The following is a 27,912-nucleotide window of genomic DNA, read 5'->3' on the forward strand; positions in this document are numbered from 1 at the left end:
CGCCTCAGGGCGCAGGCGCGGAGAGGGGGTGGGGGGAGGAGGGAAAGCGGCGAGTAAGATGGAAGATGAGGAGGTCGCTGAGAGCTGGGAGGAGGCGGCAGACAGCGGGGTAAGGAGGAGCCGCCGCCCTGGGGCTGGGCCGGGCGGGACCTGGCGTGAGGGAAGCCTCCGGGGAGCGGGTCTGGGGATGGTTCTCCCCGAGGAAGGGCCCCGCACGCCGGGCCGGGTGCGAAGGAGAGGCCCCCGGCCCCTGAGCGCCGTGAAGGCCTCTTAAAGGGGCCGCGTTCCATTTCTCTCTCAAGCTTTGCCCGGTGCGCCTCCTTCCACCCACCACCCCCTTAGCGACGTGCGCGTCGCCCGGGGCGCCACACCCGCCCCCCAGGGCCTGTTTTCCAGGCGCCCGCTAACCCGCCCCAGGCTCCTTTGATCCTTTCCCAGTCGGCCCTCCCCCCGCCCAAAGCACCATTTTAAAGTTCATGTGCTTTGAAGAGGAGCGACACACCATGTGGGGAGGGGGTGCGCGGACCTGGGGCGGCAAGCCCGGCTCCGCAGAAGAGCAGGAGGAGGAAATTGAGTCATTTCTGGACCCCTCAACTCTGCTAAAATCCCCCACTGCTTTGCGCCATACGCCACGGTGGGCGAGTCTGGGGTTTTTTTCCTCTTTCAATTTTACTCTGAGAGCCCGCGGCAGGCTCGTCTCCCGGGGACCCCGCCGTAACGACCGAAAGCCCAGCGGGCAGCCTTTCTCCCCGAGGCCCACCCAACGATCTGAGCACCGGGGAAGGGTCTTGAAGTGTGATCGCCGGGGTCGAGGGGGGAGGGGTGCGATATGTAAAGTAGCCGCATTCCTGGGAGAGGAGGGGGAAAATGGACCGTTCGACTTTGCTTTTTGGAGTTTTGTTTACCTCCACAAGCTATAGGAAATTAGTTTTTCCTAAGCCGAGTAGCCAGTTCCATTAGGTTCGTGTTTAATTTGGTCTTTTCAGAGTATGTGGTTCTATGATGACCCTTGTGAAGGTGGGGAGATGTCTTTTTGTCCTCCCCCGTGTTCGTGTCTGTTCAGTGCTGGCTCGAGTGACATCCACCGTGAAGGTTTGTGTCGGAAGTAGGGCGTGGAGAGCCGAGTGTACCGGGGTAGAACAACAGGACCTGGGTTTTTTTCCCCCAAGCGCCTTTAAGGGTGCTTGTCAACGCTTGAAGAGGCCGAGAAACGGATCCTCTCCCTTAACATTTCCTTGATGTTGAAACTTTGGCGTTGAAGTTTTTCCCGGTGGTGGTTCCGCGCCTCTCTCAAGGTCTTTGTTTCCCACTTAGCATAATTGAGGATTTGAAGAATTAATTCGTTCAGAAGGTATTCGGTACAGCTCTTATGTGCCGACCATCTTTCTTGGATTTTGACTTGACTAAGGAGAGCAATCGGAAGATTTTATAGGGAGCAACAGGTGTCAGCTAGGTATTTATTTATTCAACAGACATTTTGGAGTGTCTGCTCTGTGCTAGACAGCGTGCTTAGCAGTGACTTTGTGCCAGAGAATTTACAATCTCCGGTAGGGGCGTTTATTGCCTACCACGAATGTGAGTGAATCATTCAGAACCCCTCATGCTGCTTCCTGCAAAAAAGCTTGGCCTACAGTTTGAATATGACTCAAATGATAAGTTTCTTGAGAATCTTGTCCTTTCTTTTTTTTTCTTCACATGTTTCAAAGGGACATGAGTTTTTCATGTTAAGGAATAAGAAAATAAACAAAAATGAAGGTAGGGTTCAGAAATTGAGGATTGCTTTAGTTTTTCAGAACTGTTAAGCTGCTTAGAGATCAGCTAGCCCACTCCTGCATTTTATAGCTGAATAAACACCAGAGATGTAAGATTTAACTTAGATCATTCTGGTGCTCGTCCAGTATTCTTTGTACTGTACTTTACTAAAACCCTTTATAAGTGCCAGGTACAGAAATAGAACCCAAACCTTGTTTCATTGACATCATGAGCAGTACTGCCAAAATGCAAGTTCCCTTATATAGCTTTTATTTAATTGAAATAACCCGTAGAGGTATTACCTTCCTTTAGTAAATAAGGAAACTGAGGCTTAGGGAGTAACCACTCTTGCTCAAGGGCACACAGATAGTAATTGGGAAGCTGGGATTTGACCTGACTCCAAAGCTGGATTCTTTCTCTAGCATTTTGCTGTCTCCCACCTGGGGACCTATGGAAAATCTGGGAGTTGGGCATTAACTTTCATTTTTCATGTTTGTTTTGGGCTTATATTTGAAGGTTCTCTTGAATTTGATTCCCTTTGCAAATTTCACAAAGGGTCTTGTAAATGTGCACTTTAGAAGGAGGGGATGAAGCATAGTGTCTGTATCACTGGGAAACCAACTAACTATACAGCGTCTTTCAGACGTACCCGGTTGCATATGTAAAAGTCTTAGCTTCAGGTTACCCTGTCTCTCAGCTGATATATGGTAATGAGTGTTAAATTACACATACACAACCCCTTGCAAAAAAATGAAACACCGGGATGGCAAGACTAGCAAATGGGGTTGACTAATTCTAAAAGTGAGCATTTAAACTTTATATAATTTAGAGGCAGTTCTAATCCTTGAAAGTAGAGGCTTTTGGTGATCCCTGTCCTCCAACACCACAAAAGAATTTTACCGTCATGCTAGAATTTTTTTCTAATTTGTCAGTACATGTGAGGTCATTGTTTCCTTTGTATTTTCAGAACACTCAATATCAAGTTCTGTTGTGTCCTTCAGGGGAAGACTGACTTTGAGAAACACCTCAGATATTCTGTAAATACACTGCTTTTTGCTTTTAGTTAATATGGTGAACACTTATCTGATATAAAATTGTCCCTTTACCTGTTCTCCCAAGGAGTTACATCCTCAAAAAAAGGACAATTCAAAAAATGTAACTTACATTCCATTGAGGAAATGCTTCTTTAAAAATATGCTGCCTTTGGGAGAAATGAAAATGTAGAATTGAGTTAATGTTGATTCAAACTCTAAATTGTGTCCTTGTCTTAAGCACATCTCAAGGGACAAATAGCGTACAGTATTTTGTAATCCTCACTCCCCCCGAAATCAGATCAGCAGTTTGCTCAAGTTGAAAAGGCGAAAAGGGCTCAGGTGCCCAGGGCACAGCAAAGTAAGGTGTTTGCAGCAGAGTAAGGATTTTATTGCAAGGTGCCAAGCAAGGAAGTGGGAGATAAGTCTCAGATCCACTCCAACTTGGTCTTTTAGTTAAGAGTTGGTTTTTTGTTTTGTTTTGTTTCTGTTTTTGTTGGTTTTTTGTTTTTGGGGGGTTTTTGGCTGAGCCGCACGGCTTGTGGGATCTTAGTTCCCTGACCAGGGATTGAACCCGGTCTCTCAGCTTGAGAGCATGGAGCCCTAACCACCCTAACCACTGGACCGCCAGGGAATTCCCTAGTTAGGAGTTTTTAAAGGGGAAAGAGAGGGGAAGCTGGTGGTTAATCATGCTTTTGTGACTTTTTTTTTTTTAAAGATTATTTTCCAATCAGTTACACAAGAACTACTTTATAGCTACTTTATTTATTTATTTATTTATTTTTAGCTGTGTTGGGTCTTCGTTTCGTGCGAGGGCTTTCTCTAGTTGCGGCAAGCTTGGGCCACTCTTCATCGCGGTGCTCGGGCCTCTCACTATCGCAGCCCCTCCCGTTGCGGGGCACAGGCTCCAGACGCGCAGGCTCAGCAGTTGTAGCTCACGGGCCCAGTTGCTCCGCGGCATGTGTGATCTTCCCAGACCAGGGCTCGAACCCGTGTCCCCTGCATTAGCAGGCAGATTCTCAACCACTGCGCCACCAGGGAAGCCCTTGTGACATTTCTTAATCATAGTTCCAGGAGCCAGGCTGTCTGTGGTCTATGTGCCTCCTGCCCGGTGGTCTGTGACCTGGTGGTCTGGACGTGGAGCCTGCAAAGGTCATCTTGTTCTGAAAACAACTTAGACTTGTGCATCAGTGATGTTATCAGAGGTTACAGTCTTCAGATATCTGGTACTGGTTAATTATTACTGTGCAAGCATGGGGTAGAATTTAGAGGAGGAAAAAGAAAAGGGAGAAGGGAAAAAGTTTAAAATCAAAGCTTTCTTAAAAGCTGGTTAATGGACTCAGGTTCAAATTTCTGATAGTTTGAAGCTTTATATTCACTTGTTGTTTAGACACACAAAAAAGATATGACCTAGTCCATCTTGTCGGTAATGAGCTAACCCAGTCCTAGGGGAAGACAGATGGTACATAAATGGAATTGGACTGGTATTTATTATAAAGCGTTGGCAACCTTTCTAATTCCCTTGCATCTCAAAAGTTGCGCTTTATTCTTTTTCGCAAGGGCAAGTCATGTAGCTCATTGGAAAGAAATGCATCTTGCGTAAGTTAAAGGATACTGGTCTTCTGGATTAAGAATTTAAATTATGTTTACTTTCTACCCTCATTGAGCTAGTCATCTAAACGTTAGTCCTTCAGCAGTACTGCATGGTATATAAGTCTCTAGTAAGGTGTCAGTAAACATGGAATACCTGCTGTATTCCAGGTACTAGGCACAGCACGGTCCAGTGGAGGAGACAAGTGAGGCAGCACTTTCTTTGGCACAGACAGGGTACCGTGGCTGGGATCAGAGACAGTCTTGTAGAGAAGGTGATAAGATTTGAAGGACCAGTTGAATTAAGCAGTAGTAGGTTTGGGAGGGGCAGGTAGAATGTAGGACAAATGCACACATAGGCAAGGAGGCAGTGAGAGAAGAGAATGTAGCTTTGGGAGAGCTACAAGTATTTCCTTCTGGCTGGAGGGGGTAGGGTGTTGGCAGGACTGAGTGGAAAGAGATGAGGCCCGAGAGGTATGCGGAGAGGTATGCAGGGGCCAGATCAGGAAGAGCCTCCTTGTACTTGGTTCTGGGGAGCTTGGACTTTGTCCTGAAAGCAGAAAAGAGCTTTGGAGGCTTTTTTTTTTTTTAGCAGAGTAGTGACATAGTTTTTAATTTAAGAATTAAGAGCTTTGATTTGCTTATCTTTCTTTAGAGAAGAGGCCATTCTCCTTGAAGTGTGGCTGCCACCTCACTTTGGGGTCTTCAGTGCTACCTGTAATTGCTGTCATCACAGAAGGTGTACAGTGGCTGTGGATAGTGGGCAAATACTAGCTATTTTGGGGCTACCTGGTGCTGATTTCCTTATGTCTGTCCTTACAGTAAAGAAGGCATTTAAGATTTGTGGTATCAGCACAAATCTAGGTGTACCATGCCCAAAGGAACCATTTCTAAGCTATTTCTGGTCCTTTTGGAAAGATTGAGTTCTAGGCACTGATGTCTTCAGAAGGGACTTTCTATAAAGCAGTTAGTTTAGACATGATTGTGCTGAGCAGTCTGTCCCTGGGACTCTGGAGAAAGCTTTTCACTCGTAACTGCTCAGCTCTTTTCTTTGAGGCTGCATGGGGGTCTTGTTCCCAGCATGCTCTGGGTATACAAGAGAACTGCCATGGTGCTGTGGGTTGGAATTCGGAAAGTTGCTTTTCCTTCTACAGCAGGACAGAATTGTGTGTCTTTCTAAAGCTTTTGGTAAAATCCTCCAAGAGAAAAGGCACTGTTGTCTAGATCTGGTGACTCAAAAGTATTCTTGGGGCCAGCCCTTTCTTTCCAGTTTCCCCCTTTACACTGTAGTGGGCCTCCCACAGTTAATGTCAGTTTCTGGCTGTATCAGTTAGCTAGCCTTCACAAGGTGGAGTGGGTTCTTTCCTGCACACTTTCCACGGAAATAGAAATTTTTTCCTGTCACGACAACTACTGACTTGTTGGTTTCCTAGGAGAAGATTGAGTTTAGCTACTTTTATCTGTGGTCAAAATGCAGAATGAAATAGGTTTTTTTTTTTTAAGTGGTAGTTATAGAGATTTCTCTTCCCAAGGGTTTTTTAAACTATGCTAGCCTCCGCCAAGCATCCTTCTCCTTAACATCCAGCTCAGCTCTATGCAAGATAAAGGTTAAAACCAGCCACCACAGAAATTAGCAATAAATCCTAACAAAGGTCTGTGTGTACATAAAGAGTCTTATCCCTGAGGGTAAGAGATTTTAAAACGTCCCTCACAGTAAGTTATCCACTCCCCACACGCAAAACTCTTTTCCTTATAAAATGAACACAGGAAATAGTCATTCCTTTCTAAAAGGAATAATAAATATGTACAGATAAAATTGCATTCTTTGGAACTTCCCTGGCGGTCCAGTGGTTGACTCCATGCTTCCAACACAGAGGATGTGGGTTTGATCCCTGGTCGAGGAACTATGATCCTGCGTGCCGTGTGGCGTGGCCAAAAAAAAGATTTAAAAAAAAAGTTGCATTCTTCAGGGGTGTGATCCTTAGATGAGATTGTACAGGACAGTTATGACTCGTGTCTGGAAAGATCAGGACTGTCGTTACTCTTCATAGACGTTGAGAGCCAAATTACCAGCCCTCATGCTCTGGCCTTCTTGGCTTATTAAAAACATTTGCGACCCTTCAGCTGTCAGTTCTCTTTCTGCTACCTAGTTGCACATCTCGGTGGTGAATGAATACTGCCTATAAACCTGTGAACTCCCAGATCCCACTGGCCTTTCTGAAAGGGCTTCTTAGACAGCATCTTGAGGGCTTGTTACTGGGCAAGTGGAGTGCCTTTTTACGTTCATTATCCCATTCTGTTTCAGTGACCTAGTGAAGTGTAGGTACTATTATTCCTAGTGTCCAGGAGAGGAAATCACATGGTCGGTCTCAGCCGAGGCTTTTGGCATCCTGAGCCTACACTTAGGGATCTTTTTGGACAGTTTGTTTACCTTTGCTTCTTGGCAGATATTTAACTAGTTAAGTGCTTTAGGATGCTTAGTTGCTAGTTCCTTTGAAGTATTGTATTTGTTTTGCCTGGGATTGACCTCCTGCTTCTGTAACCTGGATGACGAGCTAATAAATTTTGTGTATCTGAGAAACTTGAACTCGGTGCTCAAGAGCCAGAAGGACAGTGCTGCTGTTAGCTGTTAATACTAAGAACAGTGACTGCAAGTGATATGCTGGTTGAAATCTTTATGTAATCTTTTTTTTTTTTTTCTGGCCTACTACGCAGCTTGCAGGATCTTAGTTCCTGAACCACGGATTGAACCCGGGCCCTTGGCAGTGAAAGTGCGATGTCCTAACCACTGGACCGCCAGGGAATTCCCTGAAATCTTGATTATAAATGGGAAATAACTTTTTAACATCTAGCCAAGCGGAGAGAGAGAATGTAAATAATTTTTGCTCAGATCTCTTGAGAAGATTGAACATCTCTGCTTAATTTTTGCTCAGATCTCTTGAGAAGATTGAACAGCTCTGCTCTCTTAGGATCCCTTTATCTGTACTTCACACTGCCAGCCCTCGGGTATTCGACCTATACACTTTTTGGGGTGCACATTGTTTTTTAAATATTGAATCTGAATGCCTTTACCTGGGTCTTGATTCCTCTCAGTCTCCTCTCTTCCATAGTCCCCACCGCATATTACCTACCTACATATTGTGTTACCTGCTGTGTTTTGTCCTGCCTGCTTTATTGATTGACTTGGCCCTGGAGGCATTGGCCTCCTGAGTGTGTGATTCTAACTAGCCTTTGGTGAAGGCGCCCTTGGGTGTTTGAATAAAACCTGGTGTTGGGGGGTGGTAATAGTGACTTTGCTCTGTCCCCCAGTCTGTATGCCTAATGTTTCCTTTGGGAGAGGAGACTTGCTGTCTTCATTCTAAAAGGTAGCAAGAAAGAATAGGTTGCCTCTGCCAGTCAATGATGCACTTCCACTCTCCATGGCAGGAGAAGTCAGAAGTCTAGGCTAAGGGTTCAAGTGCCATGTCTGAGTTTTGGGCAAGTCACTACCTACTGTCAACGAAAAAATTAATCAATAGTCAGTCTAAGAAAGAAATGGAAAATTTTACTCTAGCCAACCTGATGATTATAACCCGGAGACAGTCTCTCAGAGAGCTCTGAGAACAGTTCTGAAGAGGTAAAGGGAGAGGCCAGTAGATGTGTGATTTTGGCGAAGGGGTGCATGTACTTCAACCACACATCTTGGTAGAAGGTTACTGCTGTTCACGAGAAACAGGTAATCTTAGTTAATGGTTTTAGTGCTTTCTAAGTATGGGGAGATGTGAGAAACTGGGTCCATAAAATTTTCTCCTGAAAATATCTGAGGGCCATTTCTGCCAGTTTTCCCAGAGCGCAAAATACCTCATCCTGATCTTCACCCTGAATTCTTTTCAGGTGTATTGTAGGTCAGTGACTGCAGTGGCTAATGGCTTGATTCTTGCAGAACTGGATGGTAGGTAACATTCTTTATTGTATAATCCCTTCCCTTTCGGTCTTCATTTCAACCAAGGTTTGGGAGGCATTTCCTGACCAATTTGCCCCATGGCGCTAGGAATGCTCATTCCCAGGTCAGGTGAGGATTTTGTTGATAGGCCACTTAATGTGCTATTATTCGACTAGGCCCTGTTAACAGTAACCAAAAGCTTCTGGACCACCTGACTTACTAGCCTGTTATGGTCCAGGAAATGGTTCCCTCTTGTTGCTTCTTCCTATATCTAGGGTTAGACTATTACAGTCATTGATCTTACAGAACTGTATATCTGGTCAGTTGTTTCAAGTGACCTAGTCATCATTAATTTTGTTGGAGGCTCAGTCATACATTTGGTAGTGCAAAAAATTATAATCTTGTAAAACAGGTAGAATACAAGTAATAGAGCTAGTAACGTTAATAAGGTCATAAGTAAGTATTTAAGCTGAGAACTTGCATTAGGTGCAGCCCAGTATCTCCCCAGGTTGTCCGACCAGTCTGTTCTGCACCAATCACTGTGTTTAAGGAAACTGACATATTGGCATTGTACATAAAGTTCACCGAAGATGTCTGCATGTACAAGGCAAGTGGTAGGTCATTCTGACTCCTTACAGGATTGAGAAAGGAATGTTATCTACTAAGGAGGGGCGTAGCCCACACCAGAAGAAAAGTGGATCTTTACGGTTGAGCAGGTATTTCTGCAGTTGGGAATGTGTGGTTAATGCATAATACAGGTGCACAATGCACACTAGAAGGGGAGGGAGGAGGCCCAAATGGGCAGAGGAATCTTTTGTGTTTAAATTTTTCCTGTTTTGTCTTAAAATAATTTTTATTTCATCACTACCTTTCAGTTTCGTTTTTCTCATTTGTAAAATTAGATTAATAAAATCTGCCTTGCCTGGTGATGAGAGTTAAATAAAGCATTGAGTAAATAAAGCATCATTCAAAGACAATGCTGGAGCAGAGCGTGTTGTTGCTCCGAGTGTGAGGGCTGCTCTCCAGCCATTGACAGTGTGGCCTCTGTCCCATTAGGGTGCAACAGGACTGGCTGAGGGGTCCCTTTCTTGGTGCCCCAGAGGACTAATATGTATATTGTTTACTCTAAGAGTTGTATTGCTTAGTGTTGTATGAAAAGGGAAAGGAGAAAGCAATAATAAACATGGAGAAAGGGGACCCCCATTAGACTCTGCTTCCTGTTTTATTCCAGGGGTTGGGCTCACCACCGCTACTCCCACCCCTGCCTGTTCCACTCCTTTAAGGTAAGGGACTGTGTGGATTCCCTCCCCCATGGAGACCCTCTGAAGAGGCACTGGAAGCAGAATAATACATTGTCTCAAGATGGCAAGTTACAGAGTTTTTGAGGGATACATCTAAATTGCTAGGCCTGGGGCTTCCCTGGTGGCGCAGTGGTTGAGAATCTGCCTGCCAGTGCAGGGGACACGGGTTCGAGCCCTGGTCTGGGAGGATCCCACATGCCGCGGAGCAGCTGGGCCCGTGAGCCACAGTTACTGAGCCTGCGCGTCTGGAGCCTGTGCTCCGCAACAAGAGAGGCCGCGACAGTGAGAGGCCCGCGCACTGCGATGAAGAGTGGCCCCCGCTTGCTGCAACTGGAGAGAGCCCTCGCACAGAAACGAAGACCCAGCACAGCCATAAATAAATAAATAAATAAATAAGTATAAATTGCTAGGCCTGTTCTGGAAATTTGTTCCTTTGGGGCACTTCTTAGATTTAAGATCTGGACTTTGGAATTGAGCTCTGCTGTAGTCCTTCCTCAGGCACTGTGGGCTTGCACTCACCTGGCTTGGGGTGCGCAGGCAGGCAGGTTGGTGATCCCTGTCAGTCTTTATTCTGCTTCTTAGTTCCTGCGGCCACACACCAGCCACACTCCTGAACCTTTTTGCTTCCTCCTCTTGAGGTTTAGGGTTCAGTTCGCTCACTTACTAGTTGAGTAACCTTAGGCAAGTCAGTTAACCTCTGAGCATGCAGCAGGGGTGCTGTACATCGCTTGAGTTGTGGTGAGGATTAGGGTGGTGAAGGAAGGACCTGGTGCCTTCCTTACACATACCTGTGGCAAGTGTTTGGAGAGTGCGCTCCCACCACCACTACTGTGAAGTGCTTAAGGCAGCCTTAGATTTTATTTGAAACATGGAGAGTGTCACTGCCTTTGGATCCAGATAGACCCAGTTCATATTCTGGCTCCACCCCATAGTAGCTGTGGAACCATGGTCAGGTTACATAACCGCCTCTGAATTGGTTTGTAAATCATTTGTAAAATGGGGATATATCGCTAAAATCTTGTTTCATAGGATTGTTCCTTGATTTATGTGTTGGGTACTGTTTTAGGCACCCCAGACAACTGCAGTGAATGAAGTTTCTACTCTCATAAAGCTTACTTTCTAGTGCAGAAAGATGGACAATAAATAGTAAATAATATTTTATACACACACACAATGAAGAAAAATAAAACAAATAAAGGAGCATAGAAAGTGACTGGCAGGAGTACCTTTTTTGTTTTTTATTATTTATTTATTTTTTTAATTTTTTTTTTAATTTGGCTGCGCTGTGCGGCTTGCGGGATCTTAGTTCCCAAACCAGGGATTGAAACCGGACCCTCGGCAGTGAAAGCGTGGAGTCCTAACCACTGGACCACCAGGGAATTCCCTAGGAGTACCTTTTCTTAAAAACGGTCAGAGAAGGCCTCTCAAATAAAGATAGGCTGAGAGAGCAAGCCATGTAGAAGCTGCAGAAGTACATTGCAGGCAGAGGGAACGCAAGTGCAAAGGCTCTAAGGCTAAATTGTGCCTGTTTTATCTAGTAGGAATGGGTGAAAGAGAAAGTGGCAAGAGATGAGGTCAGAGGTAGCAGGGAGCCAGATCCAGTAGAGACTAGGAGGCCATGGTGGAGATCGCCTTGAAATAGGAAGCCATGTGAGGGTGTTAAACAGAAGTTAACTTGGTTTTTAAAAAGGTAGTTTTGGCTGCTGTGTGTAAAATAAACTGCAGGGGCAAGAATGGAAGCACAGAGACTAATTAGGATACTATTACAAATGACCATTCAGGGGCTGTTGGTAATTTGGACCAGGGTGGTCACAGAAGCAGAAGTGTTGAGAAAATTCAGGGTACATTTTGAAAGTAGAACCAACGAGAGTTGCTGATGTGGGTGTGAAGGAGGCATCGAGATGAGTGCAGAGTCTTCGGCCTGATCCCTAGAAGACTGGAATTGCTGAAACGGGGTGGGTAAAGGGACTGTGGGAGGAGCAGGTTTGGGTGATTGGGTAAAATCAAGAGTTGGGTTTTGGACACAAAAGGTTGAGGTACCTTTTGAAATCCAAGTGGGAATGTCAAGTTGACAGTTGTGTATCAGTGGTTTTAAAGCTGTGGAACTAGATGAGATCAGTTAATAAGCCAGCTTGGATACAGAAGGGCAAACTCTCCAACCTCAGGGGATCAGGAGAGGAAAAGGAACCTATCTTGTTATAGGAGAAATCAAATATGGAATGTGAGAGGGAACTACCAGGAGAGTAGTGTCTGGAGGCTGAATAAAGAAAATGCTTTATGCATTCTATATATAAAAGCTTACTTCAATTAATGGACTTCCCTGGTGGCACAGTGGTTAAGAATCCGCCTGCCAATGCAGGGGAAACGGGTTTGAGCCCTGGTCCGGGAAGATCCCACATGCCGCAGAGCAACTAAGCCCGTGTGCCACAACGATTGGCTCTAGAGCCCGTGAGCCACAACTAGTGAATCCACGTGCTGCAACTACTGAAGCCCGTGTGACTAGAGCCCGTGCTCCACAACAAGAGAAGCCACTGCAATGAGAAGCCCGCGCACTGCAACGAAGAGTAGCCCCCTCTCGCCGCAACTAGAGAAAACCTGCGTGCAGCAACGAAGACCCAACGCAGCCATAAATAAATAAATAAATAAATAAGCAAGCAAGCTTACTTCAATTTAAAAAAAAAATGCTTTAAGGAAGGAGCATTGAGCAGTGCTGAATGCTGCTGAGAGGTTGGGTGAAGATTTGGAATTTACCAGTGATTTTGGCCAATGACTGCATGTCTTTGGCAACTTCGACAAGAACAGTTTCAGTGGGACAGTGGGGCTTAGAGAGCTGGATTGAAGTGAGGTGGTGAATGTTACCCAGAGCAGGGCCTGAGCCAAACATTGGGCGCTGGATGAGTGCTAGTTGCTGTTATGCCAACATGACAAATAGGATCCACCAAAGTAGGTCTTGCACATCAATACACACCATGCCTCTTGGGTCCTTAAGGCACTCAGTCAATAGTTGCCGACAGATGAAATGTACAACAGAGGCACATCTTATTCTAAGGTTAGATCTAAAGCAGTGTTGTCCAACAGAAGTATCATGCAAGCCACATAGGTAATGTAAAATTTTCTAGGAGCCACATTTGAAAAGCATAAAGAAAGAAGTGAGGTTAATTTTAATATTTTTAATTTAATCCAATATACAAAGTAGTATCATGTCAACATATAAATATTGAAAATATATTAATGAGCTATTTTACACTCTTTTTTTTGTACTAAGTCTGGGAAGTCTGCTGTGTATTTGGCACTTAAAGCACGTCTCAGTTTGGATTGGCCACATGTCAAGTGCTTACCAGCCACACGTGGCGGTCACCACTGCACTGAGTGGTATAGCTGGATCTAGTGCAGAAGAGAGTGTGCCCAAAGGATTCCCTCTTCCTGGGCAGGCGCAGAGAGGTCCAGAAAGCTGTAGCGAACTTGGAAAAGAAAGCAGGAACTGGTTGTTCCTTATGAGCAAATATGAATTGTTTGGTCTTTACAGTGTACCACCCCAAAGCCCTTTGTGGTTTTCTGGTGTGCCTAAGTTCTTCCAGTTCATATCTTGCTGGCCCTAGGAGTTACAACTAATTTTATGCAGTAGCTTTTTGAGTAGTGTTGATACCAAATATGTTTTGTTTCTTTGTTTTTCTGGGTTTTTTTTTTTTTGGCTGCTTTGGGTCTTCGTTGCTGCACGTGGGCTTTCTCTAGTTGTGGCGAGCGGGGGCTATTCTTCGTTGCGGTGCGCGGGCTTCTCATTGCAGTGGCTTCTCTTGTTGCGGAGCACAGGCTCTAGGCACATGGGCTTCAGTAGTTGTGGCACGTGGGCTCAGTAGTTGTGGCTTGAGGGCTCTACAGCACAGGCTCAGTAGTTGTGGCTCATGGACTTAGTTGCTCCGCGGCATGTGGGATCTTCCTGGACCAGGGCTTGAACCCATGTACCCTACATTGGCAGGTGGGTTCTTAACCACTGGGCCACCAGGGAAGTCCCCAAATAATAAGAACCATTGCTGACTGCAGCTAAAGTAATCTCAGATGGTTTTCCAAACCTAGATTTTTTAAAAGAGAGATGGATCCATTATCAAATACCTTTCTAGATTTGAATATCTCCATTTAAGAAGTATCTTATTTGGGGTTCCTTTTTTCTTTCCCTCTATTCATGTTTTCATTCTTTCTCCCCAACTTTTTTATGCCCCTTCTCTTCTCCTTAAAACTCTAGTCCTTTAAGTTTCCGCAGCTTTCCCTGACTTCTCATGGCAGGCTCGTCCCCCCTTCATTTCTCTTTTCAAAACACTGTTGATAAAACCAACATGGCAACTGTGGTTTATCTGTCTTCTCCCACCTGGCTAGGCTCTCCTCATCAGCGGGGATTGCCTTACTCATCTCTGGGTTTCCAGCTTCTAGCACATCTCCTACTTTATAGTAGGTTTTCCATAAATGCTCGTCTCCAGCTTTTTTTATCACAGTAAAGCAAAAGGAAAATGGCCTTGAGATACATTAACAAAGCGTAGACTTCCTTAGGTAGGGAGGGAGCTTTAGAACTATATCCTGTGCCCTACAGTGGCCCACGTAATTAAAGTGGAATGTTTTCCTTGCTTTGGGAGTAACAGAGGAAGGAGGAATGTTTTGTGGGAAATGGAACCTTCAAACAGACTAACCTGCGTCTGTATTAAAAAGGCAGCTGATGGCCTAGCTGTGCCCCCACAGGTCTTCTTTGTCTCTTAACTTCTGATTTCTGCCTTTTGCTTTTTCTGAATTACCTAATCATGTTTGCTCAGGAGTTGAGTTGATTTTTTGAACTTGACAGTGATCCTGAAGCATCACTGTAAAATCAAACCTGGGGTGGTATGACTTTGGGTGCTTTCCTCCCTGTTGTTAGTTGGGGGAGGTAGAATAAGCAGAAGCATTGGAGACGGCCAGCCCCACTGGGGCAGGACAGTGTCACTGCCATGCCACTGATGTAGAGAAACAAGGCAGGGATGAAGCACAGAGTTACACAAGTCGATATGAAGGTTGTTTGGAAAAGTCTCTATGGATTGCACATCTGGACTTGAAATGACCAGTGGTGCACTTTAAAAGTTACAGAGACCTTTTTATCCGGTTTTAGACCAGATTTTGCTGGTTGTCCCCATGAATTCTTTTTGCTTTATTCCTGAATGAAATTGAGGTCCTCATGGAAGGAGCCAGAATTCCATCCTTGTGTGTGGTATGGAGACACCGGTGCCTTTCTGGGGAGACTGCTCTCCAGGAGGCCCTGACACAGGCAGTCTTTTAGCCAGGGGAATGGGCGCTGATATCCTGCCCCAAACTTAAAAGAGATTAGGCCCCGCTTGGGCACTTCCTGCTATGGTTGGAGTTCGGGAGCCAGAACGTACTTGGAAGGTGGTCTCACCATCTACTCCTTGACAGCGTCTTCTCTTTGCTTTTCATCAGGACCTGTCAGGCTCTGGTTCTGAGAGAAACACTTGTACTTTCAGGACTCCTATCTCTTCAGATCCCCCCAGTGGTCTGCTTGTAGATACGTGCTCCCCAATTTGGGACAGCTGGACGAGACCAGATGAGCCTGTGGGGCATAGTGGTTCACAGGGAGCCCAAGACCAGTCATTATTCCTTGAATCTGAGAGGAAAATCAGAAAAGATCCTCTTCTGAAATGGAAACTGACAAAGAGAGACAAACTGTCCCGGAAAAGTCACTTAAATAGTAACTGTTGCTGATAAAAAGATGTTATTTCCTAACTCAGAGCCAAGATGTCTTAGACCTCCATTCAATACAAGATTACTTGGATTCTTTGGAGTTGTGTTGGCTGCATTGGTGACCAGAGGATCTGGGTTATCAGAGAGAGGGATGGTGTGGTGGAGCAGGACACGGTGCGGTGGGGGCCCTGGGGAGCTGGTAGCAGGAGGTCAGGCTCCGGAAAGGACAAGACACCTCCCCCCGCCCCCCAGTGTAACAGATCAGGATTTGGGTTTGTTCACTCTCTCCTGCGAGTGTGGCTAGTGTGAATCAACTTCACCATCCCTAGGTGAGCTGATAAAGTCTGTTTTTTGAGACAGTAAGCTGTAATGGTGCTGTACTTGCTGTACTTTGCACCAAGGCCCAGAATAACCTGTTTCTCTCTTCTGCCTTTTTTTCCTCACCTCTTACCTTCTCACTTTTCTTTTTTCCTTTCTCATCCGCCTCTTAGTGTTACAGGAGTGAGGCTCTCACTGTAGTCTGCCTGCCCTTGCACATACATCCTGGTCCTCTTTGTTGCCTCTGCTCCTTTTGAAGGTTGTGGCTGGGTCACGGCTTAGGCTGTTTGAGGCGTCTCCTCCCCTCCCATGCTTCCATTCCCAGCTCTCTGCTGGAGGTTCACGTGAGCATAACCATTACAAGACTAAGGGCCTCGGCAGCCAGTGAAGCTGTGCTGCTTCCCTGGGTGAGCTGAATTTGCAGATGTTGATGTCTTGTGTCGCTCACCCGGTGGCTGTGGCTGTGGCTGTGGCCTCCCCTCTGCCTCCCATGAGGACCAGCCCATCCAGAACCACCTTGCTCCCCACTGTGGCTCTTCATGACCTCCTGCCCCCATGCTTGCTTTCTTTATGGTTTTGCTTGTTCTCTCAGACCAAGAAGCATGTACCTCATTTTTGTAGAGGGGTAGTTCCACAGGAGAAGTGATACCTGTGCTTGGTAACAAGAGATCTTTTGTTTAGGATTTTGACCCAAAGAGAGGAGACCACCCCACTTAGCAGAGAACATCATCTTCTGGAGTCTCTTCACTGCTACTTGACAAAAAATAAAGAGCTTTTCTGGAAGGAGAAGCCATAGGAAATCAAACTTTCTTAGCACCTCCCCTCTGATTGCTTATGCCCTAAAACTTGCCTTGTGCCCCGGTGACACTTCCTCACTCAGAGCTGAGTTATGAAGTGATGAGCTTATGGGTTTCTTTCACTAACACAGAAGTCCTTGGTCCTCTAACACAGGAGCCTTGACCTTGGGCCGGGCCTCTGTGCATCCTTTTAAAAAGAGAAGGTGCCCTTAGATAACTAGACTCTTCGTTGGGGCCCACACCTAGATGCTTCCTCACACATTCTGAGGCCTGTTTAATTCCTTTGGGCTATTGCATCTCTGGAGGAGACAAGCATTCTCCTTGTAGTGCACCCTGTAGGAAAGTTTCCACTTGGTCCAGCTCTTCAGAGCATGAGTCTGAGAGCAGATTGATTGCAAAGCCTTGTCCAAGGAGAGAATGGACTGACTCATGATACCTGGACACACTCCATAGTGAGATGCAGTGCCCTCTCCAGCTGCTGGCAGAGCACCCCTCTCCTGCTTGGACGGCTCTGAGCGTGCTGGTGTACAGCTGGCCATCTGGAGATGGCCAGGATCCGAGCTCCGCCAGAGAGCTGTTGGGTTTATATCTTGTCCTCTCATCTGATGGAAGAATTCCTCAACTCTGATAAACCATCCTGTCTGACGCGATGGAGATTCATGGGAGTATTAGTTATTGGAGTGCCAGGGAGCAGTGTAGGATTCAGGGGCTATATGGAAGAGGGGATCAATATCTAATGGCTTTAGCAGCATTTCCAAGGGTTTGAGCACTCGTGGGGGTGTGGCAGCACGGGACAGGGCCTCCAGAGGCTGTAGTTCTAGGGCTGCCTCCATGATGTACTACCTTGTGACCTTGGCTAAGTTCCTTAACCTCCCTGAGCAACTTGCCCTCATCTGACAGAGAGGGATACAAGCTACTTTGTTTATCAAACACGGTTGGTATGCCAGAAAATGAGTGTTTGGGAGTGTATTGACAGCCATTAAGCATTATAGTCCATATGCCCTCTTGAAGGGCTTCTTTCCACCCAAGCTGTATTTGCTAGGCTTGGGCAGGTTCCCCGTCTTCCCTAAGACCCTAGAGAAAGAAGGAAGCGGTTTGCCTTCCTGAGAGGAAACCCGGATGGGACCTCTCAAATTCAGCCACTGTAATGTGTATTTTTCCACAGTGTTTTAAAAAATCAGCTAACGTATTAGGCCCATTTGCCTCTTATGTCTTATTTGGCCCTTACGGAGATATGAAAGCCAGAGTTCATGTAATGACGTTTAAAAATTTAGAGTTTTCCTATAAAAATCTCCTAAAATAGCAGCTCTGGCCCTGTCATCCAGGGCGTGGCTGCCTGTCTGCAGGGGGAACGAGTGTTCTTTGGTAACTCATAGCCCCCTCACCTCCTCACTGTGCTCCCTGCATATGGAGTTTGGTTCCTTGCCCGCCTGTGGAAGCATTTGATTTTGACCCTGTTTGAAGACACCTAAATCCCACAGATGTGAAACCTTGCACTTATGATGGAGAAACTTGAATAGGAAGTCTCATCTTCAGATTGGAGCAAAATGATAGTGTGGAATTTTAAAACTGCAAGTTATTTGTGAAAAGCCCGTAAAAGGTAGTGGGCATTAGACTAATGTGAAACATAGTATTTCCTCAGGCAGTAACACTGTTATTAATACAAAAATTTAGAAGAATTACATTACTGACTGTGCTGTGGGCATAGATTCTCTTTGAGTGCATGTCTGTCTGTTCACAGAAAACATCTAGGTCATTCTCTTACCCTCCATGCACCATTTCTATTCAGTCATTAAACAGCCATTGGGTGCCAACTTGTGTTCCATGCTTGAGTGAGAGGTTTTTGTTCTTGTGGCTTCCTACCCGCTCCCTAGAGTTGATGGTGCCCTCAGAATACAGTTTGTTGTGCTTGCCTAAATATACTTTGGGTCTTTCATAAAAACAAAAAATTTTAAACACAACTCAGCATCAATCATAATGAGTGTCAGTGTCAGACTCGATTTAAATTCAGCTTCATATGGTTAGGCTAGCTTCATCTTGCTTACAGGAAACAAAAATAAGGACATGGAGAGACAAGAAGTAAGAGAGGAAAACATATTCCAGGGGATACTAACCAAAAAAAAAAAAAAAACTGGCATAGCTTTATTAATGTGAAATAATAGAGTTTAAGGCAAAGAAAATGACTTCACAATGATAAACTTTAATGTATTAGAAGGAATAATTCTTGATTCTTTCTGTAGTCCATAGGTCAAACCAATCAGTAAGAATGTAGAAGATTTGAATAATATGGTTAACCAGCTTGAACTGCACAGGAAATACAGAGCATTTGTGAAAACTAGCTACACGCTGGGCTCTGAGATGGAACTCAGCAAATTTCAAAAACTTTTTACTAAGGTAGTCATTCTTAACATTTTGCAAGTAACAGACTCCTTTGAAAATCCCATCCATCTTATAAGTCAGGGTTTCTCAGCCTTGTCACTGTTGACATTTGGGGCTAGATAATTCTTTGCTGTGGGGCTATTCTGTGCATTGTAGGATTTTAGTGGCATCCCTGGACTCAACCCACTAGGTGCCAGTAGCAGCTCCCCTCCAGTAATGACAACTAAAAATGTCTCCAGACGTTGCCACACGTACTGATGGGCAGAGTCACCCCTGGTTGAGAACCACTGTTATAGATCTACTCTCCAGAGAAATACATAATTTTGCATAATCCAGTAGCTGGGTGGTCTTGCCCTTGCTGGTTGGTGGAACGTTTTTTAAGAAAAAGCAGTGGGACAGCCAAGGAGCCTGGAGGTTTGGGCTGTGCTCTGCGCACAGCTTCCCTGTCCCGTGCCTGGAGGCTCGTACACTAGGCTGTGGAGGAGTTCCAGGTGCTGAGGGCCTGAGGACTCTGACTTCCATTCACTTCCACAGATGTTAGCCTTCTGTTTTGTTCTAGGCCTTTTGCTAGGTGCTACTCACAGAGTTCAAGTCCATACGAGTAAGAAAAATAGATCATAAAATATGTGACACATATGATCATGAAGGAATGTAAAAGGGAGAGCTTAATGTCTGAGGAGCAGGTGAATAACTGTATGGGATCAAAGAAGACTTCAGAAAGAAGAGGTGGACATTCAAGCTGGGTTTTGCAGGATAAATGGGAGTTTGCAAGGGGGCGGAGATTGCAGGCAGGCGGATCAGCACGCTGGGTTCTGGGGGCTGCCACAGTTCGGTTTTGCTGTGGTGTAGCACAGGAACAGGGAATGTGTGGGCGAGGCATGTTTAGGAGCTTGGACTGGATCCGGCAAACAGTTGAAGTGTTTTAAGTGGGGAAGTGACACAGTCAGACTTAATGTTTGGAAAGTTGATACAGGTGGCTCTGTGAAGGACTGATTGGTGACCAGGAGACTAGTTGGAGGCCATGCAAAGAACCCAGCTGAATGATGAGGTCTAGAACTCTCACCGCAGCCACGGGGATGGAGGGAGATGAACCTGCAGGGAGTCAGGGCCCCAAATCCCAGAGTCTCATAAAGGGAGGGCTGCATCCCTTACTTCAAAGGACACAGTAATGTCCCTGGTCAGAAAGGACACTGCCCTTAGCTCTGAAAATAAAGACGTAAGTTTTTATTTGAGAGAGATTTTTTTCCACTTTTTATATACATTTTTTTCCTCTAGGAAATAGACAGACGGTTGGAAAAAAAACTGAAGATCACACAAAAGGAGAGGTAAGGCTGCTGTCTGGTCTGAGGGCTCATGCTCTCTGCCGTGAGAGCTGGGCAGTCAGTGGTGTTCTCCAGCTGGCCGTTAGATACCGGCAGGTCAGGCTCCTGGGCAGCGAACCCTTCCCTTAGGGACACGGTGGCTGCGGCTTTGGCAGTGAGGCTGGAGTGTTGCACCTGCCTCCTGCCTTAGTGGGCACCCTGTGTGAGGTGGGGGGTGACAAGTCAGAAGGCTTGGGCTTGAGGCCTGACTCTGAGGTTTGGCGCAAGTTGTTTCCCTTTTTGGACATCACTTTCTCTCTCTGTGACACGAGGAGGTTGGACAGAAGATTTCCCTGGGCCCTCCGTGACTTGGTGGCTTGGGGCATTACGAGGGTATCCTGGAAGAAAAGATTCTTGGGAATTCTTCAAGACCTTTAAGGATAGCTTTTTTCCCCCACCCAGGCAGCAGAGGAAGTGGGTTTCCGAAGCAGGTGAAAGTTGACTTCAGCAGTCTGTCTTTGCCCTGGTAACCTGTCAGCTTCCCGCAGGGACAGGCGGCAGGGAGGAGGAGGAGGGGAGGGCCTCTCTGGACTTGCCTGATGGGCTGCACAGCCGTCCCCAGAGAACTGGGGGTGCCCTGCCCGTCCGCTGACTTTCCTGGCTCCCTGCCTCTGTGATCCGAGTGCTGGCTCCTTATGTGTCTGCTTATCTCAGCAACCACACTAGCGCCTGGTTGCAGCCCCCTGGCCATGCTGTCCTGTCCCACCCAAGACCTGTTCCAGCTCCCGTGGCAGCAGCCCTCCAGTACCTACTCCTCCTGACAACCTCGGCTCTGAAAACAGGCCCCTGAGCGCTGTTTGGTTTTGAAGAGAAGCTAGTTGACTGCTCTGGGGAGGGTCTTTGTGGCTGTTGAGGGGTGGCCGTTCCTGCCTGGATCCCTTGTTCTCCTGTGGCTTTTGTTTCTTTCCCTTCCTGTGTCGTTTTCCTCCTCCCCTTGTGGACACATTGCCCGATGTGCACATCTACCAGCCTTGGACAGTGCTTTTCCTTTGAGCACTGCCAAGCACTGTTTCCAGGGTCGTCCTTGACCCCAGCCCCGCCGCGTCCAGCAGACCGGAGAGCCCTGGTGAGGGAGGGGTCTCTGCTCAGAAGCTCTTCTGAAGAGACCATCCAGTGTCTGGAGTAGCTTGTCTCTGGGAGGCACAGGACACTCACCAGAGGCTGAGGCAGTTTGGTAAATCCTGTCTTGATGCCAGGCAGGGACGGCGGAGCTGGCTCCTTTGAGTGTTCGGTCTGAGCGCATGTTGTGGGACCTTGACTGGGAGTGAACACTTTGCTGATCCCCAAGCTAAGGGGCTCCCACCGCACCGGCCTGTTACACGCGGGTCTGTGTAGGGAAGCTGGGGTTTTAACTGAGGCCATTGGATTCTGGACAAGAAGTGTTTTGCCACAGGGGCCCAACAGTGGTTGATGTGACTTTGACGAACACGGGGATAGAAGTCCCAGAATGAGGTGGTGTTCCTGCCCCCCTTGCCTGGGGTTCGGTCTGAGGAGCAGACCTGTGGGCTGCGTGAGCTTAATAGGCAAGGTTGCTCTTTTGAGAAACCCTTCTTGAAGAGTGAGAATTTTGATGTCTGGTCAGAGGCCAGAGAATAACGAATAGAATTCGGAGGGGGAGGGAGAGAAAAGTGGTGAGGGGTGGGTGTGGGACATGGATGGGGCCTCTGTAGTCAAGGGTAGGACTTGTGAAGCTGTGTTTGCTCTTTGTCAGCAGGAAATCCAAATCTCCTCCCAAAGTGCCCATTGTGATTCAGGACGATAGCCTTCCCACGGGGCCCCCTCCACAGATTCGCATCCTCAAGAGGCCCACCAGCAACGGTGTGGTCAGCAGCCCCAACTCCACCAGCAGGCCAGCCCTTCCCGTCAAGTCCCTAGCGCAGCGGGAGGCAGAGTACGCGGAGGCCCGGAAGCGGATCCTGGGCAGCGCCAGCCCCGAGGAGGAGCAAGAGAAACCCATCCTCGACCGGTGAGTGTAGCTGGCAGGGGTGACCTGCCAGCCAGACCTGACCACTCCATCAGGCCACCTTGAGGAGGAGGAGGAGAGTGGCCTGGCTGCCTGCAGAGTAGTGAGAAGCAGGCAGAATCAGGGCTGGAACCATCGTGGCTGCAGCTGCCCACCCCGGCTGGTAGGGCTGGTTTGTTGTCTGCACTGGCTCGGGGACTGCTCTGAAAGCTTTGCTGGCATGCTGCCTCTACAGGCACCAGGGGGCAGTGTGGCATACAGGGTAAAGGCATGGACTTTGCGTCAAAATCAGCCAGTTTGAGCCCATCTCTGCCACTTAACTTTTTTTTTTTTTTAATATTTATTTATTTATTTATTTATTCACTTATTGGCTGTGTTGGGTCTTCGTTGCCGCGTGCGGGTTTTCTCTAGTTGTGGTGAGTGGGGGCCACTCTTAATTGCAGTGTGCGGGCTTCTCATTTCAGCGGCTTCTCTTTGTTGCGGAGCACGGACTCTAGGCATGTGGGCTTCAGTAGTTGTGGCACGCGGGCTCAGTAGTTGTGGCTCGAGGGCTCTAGAGCGCAGGCTCAGTAGTTGTGGTGCACGGGCTTAGTTGCTCCGCGGCATGTGGGATCTTCCCAGACCAGGGCTCGAACCTGTGTCCCCTGCATTGACAGGTGGATTCTTAACCACTGCGCCACAGAGGGAAAGTCCCTCTCTGCCACTTAACTTCTGCTTAACTTAGACCTACTTAACCCCTCTGTGCCCTTGTAGCCTAGTCTGAAAAATGGGATAATGATCGTACCTGCCTCGTCCATTTGTTGTGCAATTAAATAAGTGGGTTCTGGATGTTATCTTTTGGGTCTTACAGTGGCCCACTGTGATGTTTCTGTGAATTTTCTAAATTCTTTTTTATTCCTGGCATTTTTTATCTTTGCAGTCCTAGAGGTTGTATTATGTAAGTTTGTCACCTCCTGGTAAAGCAGTATTTGTTGAAACAGCCTCTTTCTAACTTTGAGAATCCTCCTTGGAGGATTCTCAGCCTCGGTATATTCTGGGACTTGAAGTGCTAATCTGTACCTTATTTCTACGCCTTCATTATTTTGATGGACTTCTGTTATCTCTCCTGTAAGCCTTCGTTTGGCAAAGTAGAAAAAGTCCATTTTCTTTTAGTTTTCCATAGTAATATGAGTCAACCATTAATCCCATGATTTGGAGAGAAGCAGGAGAGCAGCAGTGGCGGGTGCCAGGTCACTCTGATGAGCTCTTGGTTAGAGGTCTTTACCTTGGCCCGACCTCTGGGGAGTCTGTGCCATGGAGTTCTGTGGAAGATATGCTATCCACGGTCACTGCCTCTGTACAGGATGGGCCCTTGAGCACTTCCTCTGCCTCCGGGTGAATGATGGCAAACCAGCCTGTGGGGAAGAGTGCTGCAGGCACTAGAGGTGAACATGGACTGTCCACCCCACCTGCTCTCAGGGGCTTCCCAGCTTGGAGCTGCACTGAGTCTGCTTGCCAAAGAAGCAGACTCAGAGAGCCAGAGTTGGCTAATAGCCACTGTGACTTCTGCCGCAGGTGCAGAATTGGTTGATTTTAAGATTTGCGGGCCTCCTTTATACCTTTTTTCAGGCCTCACTCTGATCTTCTTCCCTTCAGGCCAACCAGGATCTCCCAACCCGAAGACAGCAGGCAGCCTAACAATGTGATCAGACAGCCTTTGGGTCCTGATGGGTCACAAGGCTTCAAACAGCGCAGATAAACGCGGGCAGGGAAGGATGCCGCCGCCACCGCCGTCACCACCTCCTGGGTCGTCCGCTGCGGGTCGCACTGCCGTGGCAGACAGCTGGACTTGAGCAGAGGGAACGACCTGACTTACTTGCACTGTGATCCCCTTTGCTCCGCCCACTGTGACCTTGAACCCCATGCACTGTGACCTCCCTTCCCCCCCCTTCCCACTGTGATTGGCACGTCTACAAGGGCTGTCCCAAGTCAAGGGAAAGGGAAAGGGTGGGGGTTAGAGGAGGGTTGGGGGGACCCACCAAGGACTCAGAGTAGAGTCAGACAGTGCCACTTGGCCGCTTGGGGTGAAGCCAGTGCCAGCAATAACAGTTTATCATGCTCATTAATTTGGGATTTCAAACCACAAATGAGAACTCCCATCCACCCACCCTCAAGTGCATGTCTTCATCACTTAAAAGCAAGTTCCATTTTGAAAATATCCTTTCTTTTTTTTTTTTTTTTCTTTCCTTCCTATTTTTGTTTATACAAATATTTGATTTGCAAAAAAAAGTACATGGGAGGGGTTTTAGCAGTTTAATGAATTTTTAATTGAGAAAGGGTAGTTTGGTAGTCTACTTAAAAATGTTTCTGGGCAATCCACTAGAAACATTAACCAATAGGATTTTGGTGAGCTTAGCTTCTGTATTCCTACTGCCGCCGAGAAAAGGGGCAGGGCTCTGCAGCCCAGGACAGATGAGCACCCCATGCCTATACCTCCCTCCCCCCAGCTAAGTCCCAGAGCATCTGGGCCCTACCTGGAGACTGGGCTAGCTCTATAGGCTCAGAGAGCCTGGGGAGGGTGCCAACCCCTCACCTTTAGTATTTTGGGAGATAGGGAAAGTGAACAGACTTTCCCTTCCAAAACCCCTCAGGGTGGTTCCCTACCAGCTGGTCTTACTACTTCTAGAAGAGGGCAGGGAGTGAGGCTGCACTCCCGGGCTTTAGGAGTGCGGCTGCGAGCCTTGCTCAGTATTTTGCTGTCAGCACAAGGAAAGCCAGGAAAGAGTCTGACGCCAGGACTCTGAGCCTCCTGCCGAGTGTGGTCAGAAGGTAGGTGGGTCTTCCCACTCCAGCAAGGCTTAGAACTCTCAAGGGTCGGTGGAGCGCCATCTCTGTTGATGGCATCAGCTCAGTAACTCTACCCGGTACATTTCCCTTGTGAAATCACTGCCTTGGGAGCAGACCATTCTGAATAACATTTGGGGAAAGACAAGTTGTGCATTGTAAAGATTGGTAATGACAGACTGGTTCCCCATAGGCCTAGGTTACCCTCGACCCCTTTTTCCAGAGCGAGGGCCTGGAATGAAGGCAGTTTCCCCTCTGTCTTTGGAGCCTGGAGATTTGCGTTGGCTCTTTGAGGTGGAAGAGGCTTAGGGGGCCCAGCCCAGAGCAGCTGTGTGTGTACAATCTGGCCCCTCTCAGGCTTTCCGATCTCTTCCGTTGCACTTCGCCTTATGTCCCTCAGCCAGCCAGACGGCCTCCTTGCTCAGCAGATGAGTTTTGGAGTGGTTGGTGTGACATTTGTGATTAGGGCAGCTCGCGGTGGCCAAGGTGGCAAGCTAGGTCTTGCAGGCTCACTCCGCCTTTGGTTTGCTGGCTCTCAGCCTTGCCCTGTGGGGATGTCAGCCGGGCCCAGCAAGCCTTGGCCCACTACATCTTCCCATTAGGAGGAAAGGTCAGCTGTCGGTTAAGTCAGTAATTAGTCCGTAGCACAGGCTTATAACTGTGTGAAGCCAGGATATTGTCCGTGAGCAGAGCTGGAACAAAGCTTCAGTCAGTAAGAACCCGCAGAACGTTGAATGGTGCCCACATGCTGTTCTGAGGGGAAATGACCTCCAGGAGTGGGCAAGGGAGAAGGTTGCTGCTGTCTTTACAGTTCCACTGCCCTGACCAAGTTTCCGCATTCTAAACGGATAGTGTCCGTCCCTCATGTAATAGTGGTTTCTGGCCCAAGATGAGACTCTCCTTTTCAGCTGGAGAAGGTACAGAGGTGGGCCAGGTGGGAAGGCCAGAGTGCTGATTGCTCAGCCATCGGGACCACCTGTTCTTGCTCCCCTCCTCTAGTGGGATCCAAGGGGAGGCTGGCTGATGGGTGTCTGTGGATCGAGGATGTAGTGGGGACTGATGCTCCCACCTCCCTCCGGCCAAAGATGGGGCTCTGCCCGCTGTGTGCCTGCCACCACCCATCAGCGGTCATGTCCTGGCTTCCCAGATGGAGATGTGACAGGCAAAATTTTAAAGAGAAAGAAATGAAAACAGGAAACTATTGTGTTGGGGGGAGGTGGGAGGGGAGATGAGAGAACGGTTTGGATTTTGTGTGTGTGTTTGTGGGTGTTTTGGGTTTTTTTTGTAGGGGGGGTAGTTGTCTGTAACTTTCCTTAAGTGCTTTTTTTTTTTTTTTTTTAAAGTTTTTAAAAGTAAGCTGCAGGCTTTGGCTTGGAAAACCCCAGGGGAGTGGGGGGCAGAAACCTGAGGCTGCTGCCCCTTTATCTGCCTTCATGGTACTGTCCCCTTCCCCCAGCTCCTCCCTGACTCTGTGAGCCAGGCCTCAGACCTTCCAGCTAACCGCTTCCCATGAGCCACTACTCTGATGTCAGCCTATAACCAAAGGAGCTGGGGGTCTGGGCCTGGTGACCAACCCTTCTCCGCCCACTCAATCAGGGTGCTCCCCACCTGCAGGCAGGAGGCAACACCCTATCTGCTACCATCAGCCCCTTCCAGAGCCCACTGCCTCACCCCGCCCTGTCTAGCCCAGCCATACCCTGCTCTGCCCCATCTGGGGATGCTCTGCTCAGGGATGGGCCGGCAGGGCTGCCCCAGCCTCCCTGGTAGGCAGAGACTCTGGAAACCTCTGGGGTCCTGTTTTCGGCCATGTGATCCCAGGGGTGCATATGGGCCCCTTGGGTATCTGAACAGAAGGGCATGGGAGGGAGGGCCGCACCCCTGCAGTCCTGCTCTGCTGGTCTAGCGGGTAGCTGCCCACCCTACCCCACCCCGCACCGCGGGCTCCTGAGTCGGCAGATTAAGCATTTTATAAATTGTATTTTAAATACATGTTTTAAACTTGTCAGAACCTTGTCCTCATTTCAGTTTCTGGCCTCCTAACCTCTTGCTCTGGCTGCTTGTTTAACCACTGGGAAGCTATCTCTGCTCAGTCCTAGGGAGGGGCTCTCTCTTTGAGTAATAGGACTGGGGTGGTGTATGGATTGGGGCCACAGACCCACATGCTTAGGCTCCAAGGGAAGGGCACCCCGGGGTCCTGGCACTCTGTTGGTGAGAGTATGGCTGAGGCCCCTCCCGCCCTTCCACAGGGTCTGTCTGTTTTAGGGGCCAGGGTCTTTCCCAGGTACTTCCCTTATGTTCACCATTCCCTTCAAGCAAGTGGGAAAGAGAATTCCTGCCCTTATGGGGCTCCTAGTCCAAGGCGTGGAGACACCCATCTGAGGACAGTCCCAGTTCTGTGCTTTGAGAGTGCACAGGAGGTCAAGACTTTGAACCCAGGGCCACCTCTAGCAGGACTCCTGACCCTCGGCAGGGTTTTGAGGCGAGTCTTGCTTCAGAGGCGCTGAAGCCTGAGGGAGGCTGAGGCCCTCCGCTCTGAGAGCCGAGTGGAAGGGAGAAAGCCTGGGGCCTTCCCTGGCACCAGGCACAGGGGCTGAGGTTCTTGTTGTTTATTGGCTTACCAGGCCACACAAGCAAAATCCAGCAGCAGTCCCTGCCTGATGACCCGTCCGTCTGCAGGCCCTGAACAGCTGCCCAGAGTCAGGATTCCGCAGGGTCAGTGGGTTCGAGCCGGCACAGAACTGAGCCACTTTCGGCTGTCAGAGCTGGGTTCCCTAGGGAGAGAGGTGGAAGAGAAGGGTGGGAGGAAGTGAGCCACCCCATGTGCCCAAGGGGAGAGGAGTCCTTCCCAGGGAGGTGATGGGGCCAGCAGTCGGGCTCAGAGGCCTGATTCCAAGTCCAGTGTTCTTTTATCCCAGGATGCCTGGAAGAGGACTGCTGCAGGGGAAGCTTCCCTCCACCCA

The 27,912-nt window shown here is 48.0% G+C and overlaps 2 protein-coding genes across 7 annotated transcripts in view; one reads left to right on the forward strand and one right to left on the reverse strand.

Annotated features, from left to right (window-relative positions):
- SZRD1 (SUZ RNA binding domain containing 1) lies at positions 1–26,955 on the forward strand. 6 transcript variants are annotated; one of them, XM_036843212.1, is made up of 5 exons: positions 74–109; positions 8,247–8,304; positions 20,081–20,130; positions 21,881–22,132; positions 23,765–26,941. In XM_036843212.1, the coding sequence occupies exons 2-5, from the start codon at positions 8,302–8,304 to the stop codon at positions 23,865–23,867; spliced, it is 408 nt and encodes a 135-aa protein (XP_036699107.1). In that variant the 5' UTR covers positions 74–109; positions 8,247–8,301; the 3' UTR covers positions 23,868–26,941. The 6 variants fall into 6 exon arrangements, with proteins under 6 accessions (XP_036699087.1, XP_036699079.1, XP_036699117.1 ...); XM_036843201.1 differs by having other exon boundaries at positions 92–109; positions 21,878–22,132; XM_036843192.1 differs by lacking the exon at positions 8,247–8,304 and having other exon boundaries at positions 1–109; positions 23,765–26,955.
- Positions 26,274–27,912, reverse strand: part of SPATA21 (spermatogenesis associated 21) — a 34,767-nt gene continuing 33,128 nt past the window's right edge. Inside the window, exon 13 of the mRNA XM_036827100.1 lies at positions 26,274–27,723. Coding sequence (XP_036682995.1) covers positions 27,666–27,723 — 58 coding nt within the window. The 3' untranslated portion in view covers positions 26,274–27,665. The remainder of the gene's footprint in view (positions 27,724–27,912) is intronic.

Source organism: Balaenoptera musculus, chromosome 1 (genome assembly GCF_009873245.2).
Source record: "Balaenoptera musculus isolate JJ_BM4_2016_0621 chromosome 1, mBalMus1.pri.v3, whole genome shotgun sequence".
Lineage (NCBI taxonomy): Eukaryota > Metazoa > Chordata > Mammalia > Artiodactyla > Balaenopteridae > Balaenoptera > Balaenoptera musculus.

Bases quoted from the DNA above. Each gene is read 5' to 3' on its own strand.
- SZRD1 (XM_036843184.1), top strand. From the start codon at position 59: ATGGAAGATGAGGAGGTCGCTGAGAGCTGGGAGGAGGCGGCAGACAGC. The intron at 110-20,080 runs GTAAGGAGGAGC...TTTTTCCTCTAG, and splicing joins AGGAGGCGGCAGACAGCGGG to GAAATAGACAGACGGTTGGA. The intron at 20,131-21,877 runs GTAAGGCTGCTG...GCTCTTTGTCAG, and splicing joins AAGATCACACAAAAGGAGAG to CAGGAAATCCAAATCTCCTC.